At 43.6% G+C, this 15,432-nt stretch overlaps 1 protein-coding gene across 3 annotated transcripts in view; it reads left to right on the forward strand.

Annotated features, from left to right (window-relative positions):
• Positions 1–15,432, forward strand: part of ERI3 (ERI1 exoribonuclease family member 3) — a 261,189-nt gene that overhangs the window by 161,277 nt on the left and 84,480 nt on the right. For all 3 annotated transcript variants that reach the window (XM_066624931.1, XM_066624932.1, XM_066624930.1), the window contains exon 7: positions 11,687–11,786. In XM_066624931.1, coding sequence (XP_066481028.1) covers positions 11,687–11,786 — 100 coding nt within the window. The remainder of the gene's footprint in view (positions 1–11,686; positions 11,787–15,432) is intronic.

The following is a 15,432-nucleotide window of genomic DNA, read 5'->3' on the forward strand; positions in this document are numbered from 1 at the left end:
GTTTAATCCTGCTTTTGTAAGTGATTTTAAAATACTTGAAAAGCCTTGAGTATAGCAGCACTTCTGTCTAAACTGCTTAAAGGGGGTACCTTGCAGCTTGGTGTGTGTAGCTCTGGGCATGGATGGCTGTATCTTGCCTTTGACTGCACTACTAGTTGGGTAGACTGCTTAGGAATTCTGTTGTATACAAAGCTTGCCAACATTGCAAAGAATAGGCAGTGAGGTTGTCACATAACTTTTTATATTACACTGGTTGCATTTTTTTTAGGTTTGCTGTGCTAAGTTTCCCAGACATGGGGGTATTCATTACTGGAATTATTTGGACGTATTTGGCTTTTGTTTACTTGCTTTCATTCTGAAGAATTTGGCTTGACTGATTACCCTTTTGGTTCAATATAAGGTTCTGAAACATTTGTGCTGCTGGGAATGTTTCCCACAAGGTTACTCTGTTTGTACCACAGCAGAACCAGCCCAAGAGTCCATAGGATTGGTTTCCTTTGTAAAAGTTGCATAAGAAAATCAAGAGTAAGAAGCAGTGTTTTGCTCTGACATGAAGCAATTGAGCTTTATTTAAAACATTTGTAATGTGCGCTGAAAACTAATTTTTGTTATTTTAGCTATTTGATCTCTTTTGTAAACTTGTGATCTGAGGACCTCTGCCACTGTGCGGGTTATTCTTACCAAACAGATAGCATTCATTTTTGAGGCATTAAGCCAAGGTGATGGATTATAATGGAAACCTACGTACTTTCTCACAATTAGCAGCATAACATAATAGCCTTGAGGATTGTAAACATTAGGATGTTAGTCATATCCTTTCAACTGTGCTTATATTGGAGCTCTCACTTGATAGAATTGTTAAATCATCTTGCTTGTAGGATTGGAAGAGCACCTGAAGACCATCTGGCCCTAACCCTTTCCAGTGACCTAATACAGTATGACATAAAATTGTGCTAACCTTACATTTTTCAATCTGGGACTGCAACAAAATGGAGTGTTTCAGTAATAGTTTCATTATGCTGTGTTCAGCCGTTTTTGATGTTTTTAATTATTGCATTTACATACAGTTTCCAGTTCAGGGCCAGGTCTGTGGTCAGTATGTTCTGAGTCATTTGTGTGTCATATCTATTATTTCCAAGTCTACTCTACCACTTTAAGTGCCCTACTGGAACCAGTGTAGGACCTCCAGTTTACCATATGGTGCTTTTCTTACTGCATAATAAGTTCCTTGAACTTATGGTTAATTCCTTAGCTTAATTCTAAGTTCCAGGTTCCAAGTGTTCAGAATCATAACTAAGTCTAACTTGGCACTAAGAAGGAACTTTCTCCCAGGCTATATTCTTGGCTCAGTTATTTGGGGTATAGGCACTTCCCTGCCATACCCTACTTTCTGAGTGTGTAATGCAGTGTTCTGTATTGCATGAGTTTATTGGTGGAAAGTAAGATGGGTTATGTCTTCCAGTGACTGTATGGTTTTGCGGTAACCTCTAATGCCCTAATCAAATGAGGCACTGCAGTGTAGATGATAAAAGGGGGATTAAATGGACGTCCCATCCAGATTGGGAAAGTTGAAAGGAAGACAGGCAAGTGGGATTCTAGGATGTTAAAGTGTGTAGAGGGCCAGGCAGGGAGACATTGATGAAATTTTTGTATCTTCGATGCTTTTTTATTTTGGATAAATTAATAAGCTCTTTGCAATTACAGGGTGAATTAGAATTCTCATATCATGCATGAAGATTCCTTTAGAAGAATGGCAAAAAGGGTGTAATTTCCATCCATACAGGCACCAGGTCTGTCATGCACCAATTTTTATTTTCAGTTTTGTTATCAGAGGTTGACTTTATCTTCGCTCTTAAAACACAAATGGGAAAAAAGCAGCAGTGTTTTGCACACAATTACATGGCACTGCGGCATTGGTTCCAAAGTCTTTAAGTATTGCAACCAGCATTAAAGAGGGGACAGTATATGTTCTAATAAGAATTTTGAAGGAATCCACCATTTTGAAGAAAACCACTTTTGCTGCAGTTCAGAATGTTTGGACACTGTAAACAAGAGACACTCACTTTTGTGAGGATGCTTGCAGCATTTTTATTGATAATCAAGAGGATGATTGTCTTAGGCAAATTAAAATAGCTTCTTGATGCAAGATTCAGCTAGAAATATCTTTACAGTTGTGCTGTCTATGAAATGCTGAGGGCTAAACCTGGATATCCATTTTGTGGAGTGTCAGAATCCTTCCTGAGCCCTAGTTCTGTGCTTCCTGATTGCTCCATGACTGGGCTTTTGCTAATGGAAAGGTTTGGTGTGCATTTGGTGGGGTTATGCTGCCTCCCAGAGCTGCTGAGAAAATAACTGACAGTGCCTATTGCAAAGTGCATAGGAACTTTCCTGATGGGATGGATCCTATCCTTTTAACCTGGCACTCACATCTCTGGACAGGGGCCCTATCCCGTGCTTTGAAAGAAGAAATAAAGGAATTGCAGCAGACAAATGTAAGATAATAATCCCAAATTTATTGCACCTATCCTATCTCTTGGCTTATACTGAAATAACCAGTGAGCTTTGGAGAAAGTTTTCTGTCCAGTAAAATATCTCTATAGCTAATCCACATTGCTCTGCTGCATTGTTGTGTGATGAACAAATGTTTTTAAAATCATCAAGTTTAAATGGGAAAGAGGGGGAAGGATATGCTCCCTTTCCCCTTTTGTGTTTCTAAATAAATCTTTCCTCACGTCACTGTAAAATAAACTAGAAGGATGTCTTCCTTTTAATGATGAGGACTGGTAATGCTGCTTTCAAATGTGAGAAATTTAAATTTCTCACAATAAAATAATGTTAAAATGTAATGTTATTTTATTGTAATGGATAATTACAATAATGATCCTTGCAGGACAAAAAGCCTCTAATTACCATCAGAGTGATGAGAAGAAAGGCTTTAAAACATGTGGGTCTTTAAAACCAGGGCATAATGTTTTAACTCCAGTATATTTTGAAATTTGTGATGAAATTGTAAGATCTGCTATTGTTGGAGATCTGAAATCCCCTCTGTTGAGAGTGGCTGTAGCTGAAACTAAGTAGGGGGAGGAATACTGAGGTCTCTTTTCCCACTAAGCCAAGTACGTTCCTTTCTGAAGCCAGGATCATGCATAGTTATGTTGGTAATTTTGACTAGTCCTCTCCTCTACCTGCAATACGTGGGACGTGGGATTTCCTCCTATGGGATGTGTACCCTGAGAGAGCATTTTCTTTTTACATCTTCCCCTTTCATCTGTCTTGCTCCTTACCCTGATGGTCTTGGAAGACCCAGCGGCAACTGCTGTGAAGCCCTTTCCATCCAGCTTTAATAGAGGCTTTAACAGTCAGAAGAAGAACTTTCCTGTTTAAAGATTAAACGTTGTGTTTAAATATTAAACAGCCATGCTCCTGTCTCCTGATTGCTTGGCCGCTGCCAGCAGGCGGCTCAGAATTGCCCATTTTAATTAAAAACTTTATTTTCAAATACAATTCACTGGTCACACATCTCCGAGCGCAGCTCCTGTCTCTCTCTCCACTCCCCCCCCCCAAAGCCTTCCACTCTGTGCAGACTGAAGCAGCTTCCCCTTCTCAAGTGGCATGTTTTGCTTTCTGTCTCTCATTCTTAGCTCCTTCGTTTCAGTCTGCCTGTACCAAAGTGACAGTCTATATGAGACCCTGAGCACAAGTGGCTTCGTCAAGGGCTGATCAATGCCCCTGGCACTTCCTTCCAAAACCCCAGGAAAAACAATTAAAACCCAATCGATCCTGCAGGCAGCTGTGAATATGCATAAGGGCACACTTGACCTTCAGTGCTCAGGCCACCTTCCATGCTGCCTCTTTAACGAGTTTGCTCAGGTATTTCTGCCGTTCACAGTGACCTTGATAAGCAAAGCAAAATGTAATGTAAAGAAAATCCCATTTCTGGTCCTGGTCCCAGGACTTAGGTGCCTGCCTCAGAAGAAGATCCAGTAGCCATTCCATCCAGGGGCAGTGGAGTTTGACAATGTGTAGTGCCACTTCATTGCACATGATACTCTGTCTCCAGCATCTCCAGTTTAAGGTATCATGGTGGGAAAATATTTACCTGGGTTCCCACTTTGCTGCTGCCAATGAGGTTTGACACCTTCTGGTCTCATATTGGGTCTTGCCTAGATGTATTTCAGAGGTATTTAATGGGCTTGTTTCTCTGGCAGTGTAGGAGTGTGTGTCACTTTCAGATGAACACAATTTTTCTTGAGTAAGATATCACTATGGTACCACAAGAGGGTGGGATCTGAGGAAATTCTGTTGCTTGCTTCTTAACTATTGCCCTGCATGCGGCAAAATTCATGGATGTATCCAAATGACACTGAGAGCCTCATAACAATGTCCTATATAGATGTTTTATAGAGAGCACTATTGTACACTACATGTACTACAAGTGGTACATGTATATAACCATGTGTAAAACCCTCATGAATAGTATGTGCAGCAGCATGAAAACATCTGTGTACTTTGTGTTATCTTATTTGTAACCTTTGTACAGTAAGTGGCAAGCAGACTCTTATTTCTGGAGTTGTTTCTGGGATGGGCCTGGACTGTACTACCTTTTCACTTCCTTGACATAGTTTCCTGTTGCTAACGTATGTGAAATTCTCTGTATTCAGAGAATTGCTTGGTCTTCTTTTCTCGCACTTTCCAAATATGTTCAAACCAGGAGGGGGCACCACTGTGCCTATTTCAAAAGAGTTCTGCAGTTTTCCCTTCCTTGAGGAAACTGCTTCCCCTCTCCCTGTCCCCCAATAAGATTCTTGTGGGAAGGGGCAGTGGTAGATGAAGTATGGCTCAACACAGGAGGAAGAAAACCAGAAGTTCAGCCTCCCTTGTGGGCAATAGACCAGATCTCGGGCCACAGTGATTTGAATGAGTAATAAAGATATCAGTGCGTATTTGTCAAAGACAAAGGAATACTCTCCATTGTGTACACAGGGATGTAATTTCAGTGAATTATGCATAGACTTAATTAGGAGTTTTAATTGCTAATCATCTCCCAATAGGATTAGCAGTGTTGTCTATTAATTACCTGTGGAGCCCCCATGTTTTGCTAAGGCAGGAGTAACAAAGCAGCATAAATGGCTACATACATTGGCAATAAATTAACTACCCAAAATCCCACAATGAAACTCCAGGGACATCTCGGCTGTGGCACTGATTGGTGGGGAGGGGCTTTAAAGACACTGGCTTTGACAGAGAGAAAGTTTGCTGCTCAATAGGATTGCAGGTGGTGTGTGTTTGTGTAAGCATGCCAGCTGTGTCATTGTGTTTGGGATGTCCACTCCTTGCTGCCTCTATGTAGCTATTCCTTAATGAATGCTTAAAAACAAACAAACAAAACCCTTGCATTGTACCTTGTGCAGGTGAAAAACTATATATATTAATCTCACAGGCCCTTATGGATGTTGCAGCAGAAAGCACTGTTGCAGAAAAAGGGAGTAAAGTGTCTCCCTCTGCACTCATTGGGACTGATAATCCTCATGTTGAGTAATCTGTTATAGTCCCAAGCCATTCATGATTAAGTCCTGCTTCAATGGGGAGGCTTAGGCATGAAACCTCATTGTAGGGTGGTTTGACAATTAGCCCTTGAAGCTCCTAGCTTTTGTTCTCTGGGAATGCCAGTGAGATGGGGATAGTTTGGAATTTTCTTAGAAGAGCCCTGCAGGATCAACCCTGCTGGGTCAGGCTTGTTCCATTTAGTCAAGCTTCCTGTTTCCATAATGGCCAGACAGTGGACTCTGAGAAGTCCACCAACAGAGTGTAAATGCTGCAACCTTCTCTCAGAGGTACATTCAGAGGTGTGCTTACTCTGAGCATGGAGTTTTCATTTAGATATCATGGCTGGTCAATGTCAGTAGGCCTATTCCTTGTGAATTTGTCTAATCCAGGGATGCACACACTTTTTTGGCTCGAGAGCTACTTTGAAACACAGCAAGGCCCGGAGATCTACCAGAGTTTTTTTACAATGTTCACGCCATCATAACATAACATTTATGTGTACAATGTATGTTGGTGTACCTTGCATAACTGCATAAGCCATTAGTGCACAACATAACATAATTAACTATAAACATTTTTTGTAATTACTTGAGTTTACTTTGATGACTTGCACTGAAGTGAATCAGCCAAGGATGCATAGTCGGACAGTAGCTGCTGACAGCAAGCCTCAAGCACACTTCCAAATGTTCATCAGTCATGGTGGAACGGTACTTGGACTTAATGATCTTCATGTAGGAAAAGGCTGACTCACATAAATAAGTGGAGCCCTTCCTGCCTCAGGTGCTCTTATATCCCTGAGGGCCCTATTGCCTTCAAGTGGCTGCAGCTGTGCAGCACACTCTGCTGGATGCCCAGGCCTTACCCTTAAAGGGGCCACTGCTGACACCACATCTACCTCCTCACCAGATCTTCCCCATTCCAATACAAGTGGGGGGGGGGGAGCAGATCTCTATACAGACCAGTGCAAAAACAGGGGAAAGGTGTGGAGGAGGGAAGATCTCTATATAGACATCACAGCAAGACCAGTGCAAAACCCCTTGCACACAGAACCAACAGATGGAAGTTGGGGGGGGGGCAGATCTCCATACATACCAGTGCAAAAGCAGGGGAAAGGTGTGGGGGAGGGAAGATCTCTGTATAGACATCACAGCAAGACCAGTGCAAAACCCCTTGCACACAGAACCAACAGATGGAAGTTGGGGGGGGGGCAGATCTCCATACATACCAGTGCAAAAGCAGGGGAAAGGTGTGGGGGAACGAAGATCTCTGTATAGACATCACAGCAAGACCAGTGCAAAACCCCTTGCACACAGAACCAACAGATGGAAGTTGGGGGGGGGCAGATCTCCATACATACCAGTGCAAAAGCAGGGGAAAGGTGTGGGGGAGGGAAGATCTCTGTATAGACATCACAGCAAGACCAGTGCAAAACCCCTTGCACACAGAACCAACAGATGGAAGTTGGGGGGGGGCAGATCTCCATACATACCAGTGCAAAAGCAGGGGAAAGGTGTGGGGGAACGAAGATCTCTGTATAGATGTCACAGCAAGACCAGTGCAAAACCCCTTGCACACAGAACCAACAGATGGAAGTTGGGGGGGGGGGGCAGATCTCCATACATACCAGTGCAAAAACAGGGGAAAGGTAAGTCAGCCCCAGTAGAGTCAATGGGGCTCACTCCCAGGGATGCGTGGACGGGAGAGAAGCCTGCCAGTGGCTCCTCTCCCAGGGAGGAGCCTGCCAGGTGCTCACTCCCTGGGCTCACTCCCTAGGCTCCCTGGGCTTGCTCCCTGGGCTCACTCCTTGGGCTCCCTGGACTCGCTCCCTGGGCTCACTCCCTGGGCTCACAAGCCTGCCAGGGGCTCACTCCTAGGGATGCGTGGATGGGAGAGAAGCCTGCGATCGACTCATTTCGCCTCAAGATCGACTGGTAGCTCGCGATCGACATATTGGGCACCCCTGGTCTAATCCTTTTAAAAGGATCTACGCCAATGGCCATCACTCTATCCTGTTGCAGTATGTTCCATAAATTAATTATGCATTGGGTGAAATAGGACTTCTTTCCATCTCTAGCTACTCTCTCTATAGCATTTATAATTTTGTTAAGCTCTACCATGCCCCCTTAGTTGTCTTAAAAAAAAAAAAAAAATCAAAAGCCCTGAACCCTTATCCTTTTCTCATAAAGGTGTTCTAGGACTTTTTAAAAAAAGATTTTGGGACTGAGGACTGGATATCCACTTGAGGTCCACTCCTCCTCTTCTTTTCAGGAGATGTGCACATTTTCATGTTGATGTGTGTATGTAAGGCTACAGCAATTGCCAGCCTACAAGGGTCTGAAGTGCTCTTACATTTGATTGTTTTGGTTGTTCTTTTCTGAACCTCACCTGGTCTTAATCACTTCCTGATCCGTAAGAGAACCCATCCTTTTATCCCATGACTGCAAAGCTTACCCAGAAGCCATTGGCAAGGAACATTTATCAAAAGGTTTTTGGAAGTCAGAGTTTATTATATCTACCAGACCACTGCTATGCTTGTTGACATTCTCAGAACTTTCAGAAAGATTAAAACAGAAACTATGCTGAGATATTTGGCAAGGCTTTTTCTTCTATGAGTTTAGTAATTTTAGCTGCAATAATGCATTCTTTTAATTTACCGTGGGCAGGTGTTAGACCAACAGTTCTATAATTTCTTGAATATCACTGGGATCCTTTTTTGGTGTTAAAGGTGTTTTGAGTACTCTCTAATCCTGTGGTAAGGAGGCTGATTTTAATAATACTTGTTTTTGTTTTGATCAGATTGCTTTTTTGAAGCGTTAGAAAAAGAGTAATCATATACGGTATGCATTATTACTTTGTAGAGCATGGTAAAGATGTATATCAGATTAATTGGCATTATTGTCTTTCATCGCTTTTGTGGTTTTTAATGGTCAGGCTTCAAGAGAAAAGGAGACTTATGACTCTTTGTTCATAGTGTTCCCAACTTGGTTTGGTGAGCAAGTGGCATAGTCTTGTTTGTGACGAGCCTGGTGTGGTTGAGTAATGGCAACTAGGGATAAGGTATTGCTATAGTTTTTGGTGGCATGATTGCAAGCTTCACAGACCCAGACTAGACCAAGTGTGCATGACCTCTTTCAATGTCGGAAATAGCTCCCCCAATTTTATACCACATCAGCTGTTATCTTCTTTAAGGTGGGATGAACCACTTAGGGCAAGCAATAGCTACCAACTCAACCAAAATCTCCTGCTGCCTATTTTTCGTTTGGGCAACAGCTGTGATCACTGACATGAAGGGGAGGTGTCAGTGAGATGCTTTTCTTCCAGGCTGATATAACCTTATCTGGAAACAATGGTTTGCATGGCAGCCTAGCTCTAAATATTGCTAAGCCTTGCACCATTAATATTGTGCAATGGCACAGCTACTAAAATACCTTGTAATGTAGAAGATATGCTGAGGACGACTCATAATTATTTGGTCCTGGTTCTGTTTAGTGTTTCCAGGTTACACACGGGCACCCCAATCCTCCACTGCCCTAGCACTGGCGCTGTGATTGCAGCATCGGCATTGGGTGTTGCAGATATGCTGTAAGGCATGTTTATGCCACCCAGAGAGCAAGCAGTGCCGGTGGGGTGGCCTGTGCTGCCCTGCCGAAGCTGCAGCGGGAGCCCCAGCCACTGCTGGAGCATAGGTAAGCACTGAGCAGTTTGGGGGCATGGGGTGGTGGCGAGAGGGAATGGGGAAGGCTTTCCTGGGCAGAGAGGGAGGAGTGGGACAGGCCCAGGAGGGGGGTGGGACTGGCAGAGGCCTCCTCCACCAAATCCTATCCCTTGTGTCAGTCTCGGAAACCTGACATGGAGATTCTCAAGTCTGCACCAGTGAAATAGCTGGCGCAGACTCAAGAAGCCCCATTGAGCAGGCTGGGACGTTACTCCAAGGAGACCTGCTTGGATGCAGCACCTGATCCATTGATAGCCATTTAGAGTTGCTGCTCCTGTGTTGGATAGGATTGGGCCCTTAATTTCACTTGCCTCTCTTGTACCCATATCTGTACCTTTGTGTACAAGTCTCAATCTTCTTTCATTCCCAGTCACAAGGACCTACGGTTTGTAGCAAAGGCTTATCTTCTCATAAGCAAATGACCATTTGTTTCTCTGTAGTAGGAGTGGCGTAACTGTGACCTGCAAGCACCATGTGGTTCTCAAGCGCAGCTTAAAAAATGTGACTGGAGAAGACCCTGTGGCCCAATGTGTGTTGGAGGTGCATTAAATGCTTGTTTTGCTCTCCCCTCCTTTGCCACATGCTGAAACTGAGGGCACTTAGGAGGAGAGGAGGCAAATACCAGTGTTATCTGCTGAGCCACATAGAAGGAATTATCTGGGAACTTCAGATCAGAATAAAAAAAGGAAGTAGTGCTTGTCACAGAAACAGTGGCTCAAATTAAACGGAATCCCCCATTCTAGTCCAGGCTGGGTGAGTTTTAAAACAAACCAAACTGAACTCTGCTTACATGGTGTCCTGCTTGGAAACCTTGCCCTCTGAAGGACAACACTGTCACCACCTTCAGCTTATTTAGAAAGTCAGGCCTATGGGCACTGAAGTGTTAACTCAAAGACATCTATTTCCCCTAGCAGTATTTAGTTCAAGACATAACCAGCTTCCTCATCTAACTTCTTAGACTTGTTTTGGCACTGTGGCTCATGACTAATTTATAGTCATGAGCCCATATTGGTAGTAACTTGGCCTAGTTAATTCACATATTGCTGCTGGTCAGGCCTGGGCCAACTTAGCAGTTAAAAAGGAGCTAGATAAAGTACCTTAATGTTATTGTCTGGGCCCAGCTTGTTCAAATCAGGCTCGGGCAGAGCTGCAAGCCCCTGAGCAGCATGGTGCAGTTTAAAATGGCAAGACATAAAAAATAAAAGCTGAGAGGCCATGGATAAGATCCCTGTGTATTGAGAGAATATGGAGGGGCACAGAAGATAGAATTGGTAGAATGGAGAGCATCTTTGGGATATAAGGCCAATATGACTCTCCATATGTTCATAATGGCTTAAGAAGTCAGAGGCTGGTTTCTGCTAATAGAAAAGAAAGGAATATGAATTTCTTCTGATTAGGGGAGATTGATAGTTCCAGCTGATGCTAGAAGGCAAATACAATGGTCTCCCTCACTCCCCCTCTTGTCATAGAAATTAGATCCTAACATGATTGTATGTTGGTTCATAGGAAACTTCACATGTGTATATCTTTATATATTTTGTGTCTTATATTTTATATATTGATAAAATTAGAAGCAAATGCTTCTTCTCCATCTCTGGATTGTGCAGGAGGTATGGGAGATAAATCCATGGTTTAATTAAATTGTGTTTGTAGCCCTTGTAGTGCAGAGAGAAATCTATAAAGGGTAAAGGCAGTTTCTGATAAAGCTTTAGGACTGATAAAGCTTTAGTTCTAAGAGGGGTATTCAGTGCGGATAAGCGGAGTGATTTCTTTCCTCCGCATAGCTCATCATCCATTCTTATGGCCCTGATTTCCTTGCTTTTGCTGTCTGCCAATATCTTTTTCCACTTTCTGTTTCGCATCTATTTAGGATAGAGTATCTTAGCCAGCGTGGGCGGTACTATCCTGAATGAGTTATTGACAATGTTGCTGATGGTGAATGGCATTTAGGTACAATAAATCAAATCTGATTGACTTATTTGTGGAAATACTCAACTAAAATTTGCATAATGCAATTTTTATCATACTGTTTCCAGTAAATGTGAGATTTTGGCATTCTGGGTTGTGAAATCTGCAATAAACTAAAGTGTTAGTTTCCAACAAGTCAACAGTCTCTTCACTAAGCCAGATTAAAGTGCTACAGAGAGGGAAATGCTAATTTTGTATTTACAGAATGTTGTGGAGACAAAAAGCCCAAAATAGAGTGTTGGGGTTAAGTGATCTTGAGGGCAGAGGTGATCTGTCTACCATTCCACACCTTTTTATTATTTCTGCAAATGTTTCCTGGGAAATCAACCAAGTATCAGCTTGGAGTGGTTCAAAGTGTTGTGTAACTTTGAACAACTGAGTAGGCTTTTCTCTTGAGAAGCTGAGCCACTGTTTGCTGCAAATTTAACATTGTTTTTCTTTCTCTCTCTTTTCCAGGCATACAGCTTTGCCATGGGGAGCTGGCCAAAGAATGGACTCTTAGATATGAACAAAGGCCTGAACCTACAGCACATAGGAAGGCCTCACAGTGGGATAGGTCAGTAACAGGTCTCTTTTCTCACCTCCCCATTTCTGTTTCTTGTCTATGTCAAAGTATTGTACATAATGGTATCCTTGCTCAGCTGTGATACCTTAGTTGTGTTGCTCTCTGTCAGTGGGACTGTGACTGGCTTTAGGTGCAAGTGTGAATGAAGAGGCAAGAAGTTGATCATATCAGGTTAGGATCACCATTGCCTCTTGAATGAAGAAGAAATAGCCATTTTCAAGCAGTGAACTGGTAGTGGAACATGATCCCTTAGTACCTTTCATTTTTCCTGTCCTTTATGCAGAGCTATCACCTTTCATAGGTCTTCAGAATGTTTGACCTCTTGCTTCTACTTTGAGATGGCAGCAGTAAGGTTGATGCTTTTGAAGAGTGGTGCTTTCCTTCCCCACTGGCACCTGCAACCTTGGGTATTGTTGAAGCATAATAACATGGTCTTTTCTGATGTCATGCCAGCTCCTCCCCCACTCATTTGGCCCCTGATGTTTCTTTTCAGGTGAGTGGCATTGGCCATGTCCATGCCACCACATACATCAGCTTTGAAGTGCTGTTGGCTCTTTACTGGACTAAGTGCATGTGACTGTGAGATAATGCAGTCCTTTCTTGTTTGCGCTTGTGTGTGTTAAAATCTCTGATGTGACAGTCCTAGCAGAATTGGATCATTATATGTGTGTTTGCCTGCCTACCTACTTTATGTACTGGGGGAAGCGGGCATGGCTGTGTGCCATAGCGAATATTGTGCAGTGCTAGTCCTGGGAAAATATGAGAGGTTGCAGTTGAGGGATGCCGGTCACTGTTTCCCATTTTTTACATAAAATGTTCTAAGACCTGACTTCTTCCCCCGGGGTATGTGGATCTCCCTTGTTTTGCCCTCACCAGTCCTGCTCTGCTTTGCCTTGTGATCCTCTACCCGGATCTTAAATGCCATACATTTGCTGGGCTGAGAGATTTGCAATCACTCTGCCCAAGCCTGGAGGAAGCTGTTTAATATTGTTTCGAGATCCTAACCACTAAACTACCAAATCAATATGAGTTAAGGAGATGAATTATTTAAAGCTCACCAGCTTTTAATTAGCAAGCTCTTTTTGCACTATGGATCTAGTTGCATCATTGACAGGATGTAGCACTGAAATTCTGCTTCTCTGCTGGAATGTAAGTTCATTTCAGTAGCATATGTATGCCAGTGAAGAGCCCACATAATAGGGGGTAGGTGGGGGCACAAATGCTGATAAACCTGTTTCATTTTGTTGCTGGGAACCTCATAGAACCATCCATCTCCTCTTTGCGTTTTATAGGAATGTTTATGGTGTCTCTTCTTACCACACTAAAGCAACAAACATCCCTAGAATATCATCTGTCACTACCTTTAATTACCTTGTACATTTATCAGGTTGTCATTAGCTGACTTTGGGGTTTGCTCGCCCTGCTGGATAGCTGTGCATAATGGTGGTTTATTTTCTCCCGTCTCCTCAACTTACTTTTTTTTTCCATGGGCTTTTGCTTCTACTTTTCAGCCAAAGTAACCTCATAGTGGGAGCACGCGCTGCTGTTGCTTGTGGTTTGAGGTGCTTGTATGCTGCCCTAAAGCTATAGTACATTGAGGTTAAATGCTGCCCCATGTCTGCTCTGAGCCCAGCAGTTAGCCCTCTTAGTGATGTTGTCAAACAGGACTCCCCCATTTACTGAAGGAATTTTCCATTAGCATGACAGTGTTGTGCCACATGTGCACTTCCCCAAGCGTGTTCCAGTTTGCAAAAAGGACACACAGTTTTCATAGTTGTGATTCTCACAATCTTGTTACAAGCCTTGTGGTTTTTGTGGTCCCAAACAGAGTGGATCAGTTTAGCTTTAAAACAAATAATTCCTTCCTTTCACGGATGGTCGAAGACACACATCGCCTTTTACTGTTCCTGTTTAGGACCCGTTGCATTGAGACTTAAGTATAAATATATTCTTATTGTTTGACACTACAAATGCTTAAAAGTGAATTTGATAAGTGTCACTTGCCCATATTTGGGGCAAAGTTGTGTAATTTTAGTCCAGAGTTCAAAAGCAAGTATTGCAATTGTATGGTGAGCAGAAATCCTGGAGCATTGATGGGTTGTGGAAAGGGTGAAAGAGAGGTTGACTGCTATGTCTAATGGCCCCATTTGATATGAAACCAACTCTGAGATTTTTAGGTGGAAGCCATGATTGTCTGGCCCTTGCTTTGGCACGGTAGGGGCAAATATTGGCAGTTGTGGGGCTTCCTAGTGTGATGTTCTGGGTCAGTATACTTTTCACAAGCTTGACTACAAAAGGCAATTGTACAAGACAACTGGGGTGACCCAGGCTTTAGACTACAGCTCAATTCTGAGTTGTCCAGTGCACAAGGCTGCCACGGAGCCAAAAAGGCTGCCATGGCATCCAACATGCAACCGGGCAGCCCACAGCAGCTCCTCAGGTGAAGGGGACTTTCATTAACTTCTCCTGGGTAAAGAAAGTATCCCCATAATGAGGCTACTCAATTCAGCAGTTGCTCTTGAGCCGGCGCAGAATCTAGGAGTCCCATGTCGCCTTCCACCCACCCACCCCGCCTCAGATAGCCTCCCCCGCTTTCCCCCACTCACCTCTCTGCCGCCCAGTGGTTCAGGTGAGCTGCCAGATGGTGGAACATGGGCCCAGTGCCAGAGCTGGCCCAGCGCAGGTTCACACTGGCTAGCTCCGGCACTGGGCCTGCGTTAATGGTCGCAGACATGCCCTATTGCACGTTTGCGACAATGCACACTGGCAGTAAGCCAGCATACAGGGCTTCAGGTAGGTCCCTCAGTACGGGTAGTCTTGGGCAAAGAGTAAATGAATCCTGGAGCCCAGTAATGATCCAGGTGTCCTTTGATGAGGGAAAGAATATAGCCATTCCTGCAGTCTATTTGTTGAGACCACAGGGGGACACTTGCTTTTTGGCAGCTGCCAATGCACAGTGACCCCTTTCCTTCCATTTCCCCCAGGATTCTTTAAAAACATTTATTTGGCAGTTTTTCAGTCTTACTCCTTCTCACTGTACTTGGTGGGATTCATCAGCAGTTGATCCCCAAACTCTGGCCTGGGGACCAGATGCAGCCCACAGTAAGCCTCTATCTGGCCCGTGGCCAGCCTCTGGACCCCTGAGAGCCTCTGGCCCACTTGACTGAACACAACTGGAGTTATGCTCCGGTCCAGGGTATTCAGAGGGTGTTCTGTGTACAGCCTCCCCGGTCCTCAGAACACCTTCTAAAGGCCTAAAAACATCACTTCCTGGTTTTCCAAAAAAACCCCAGAAGTAACTTTTTGTGCCCTCTGAAAACCTTAAAAGGTTTTTGAGGGTCTGGGAGGCCTCTCTGGCCCTCAGAACACACTCCTATGATGTGCTGGTTCTGATCCAGGTGTTTACTCCGATTTACTCCTGTATATTTAAGTAAGCTGCTTGGAAGGTGGGGTAATGGGGGTCTATTTGAGTTGGTACCTTATTTCTGTGGTGTGTGTTGGTGCTTGGAGAAATCCTGGAAATTTGAGCCTATTCATTCATTCATTCATTCAAGTTCCATCTCTAATGTATTTTAAATTTTATATTTAAAATATTTTTTCCGGCCCTCAACACCATGCCAGCTGTCTACCATGCCAG

The sequence above is a fragment of the Tiliqua scincoides genome, chromosome 4 (genome assembly GCF_035046505.1).
Source record: "Tiliqua scincoides isolate rTilSci1 chromosome 4, rTilSci1.hap2, whole genome shotgun sequence".
NCBI lineage: Eukaryota > Metazoa > Chordata > Lepidosauria > Squamata > Scincidae > Tiliqua > Tiliqua scincoides.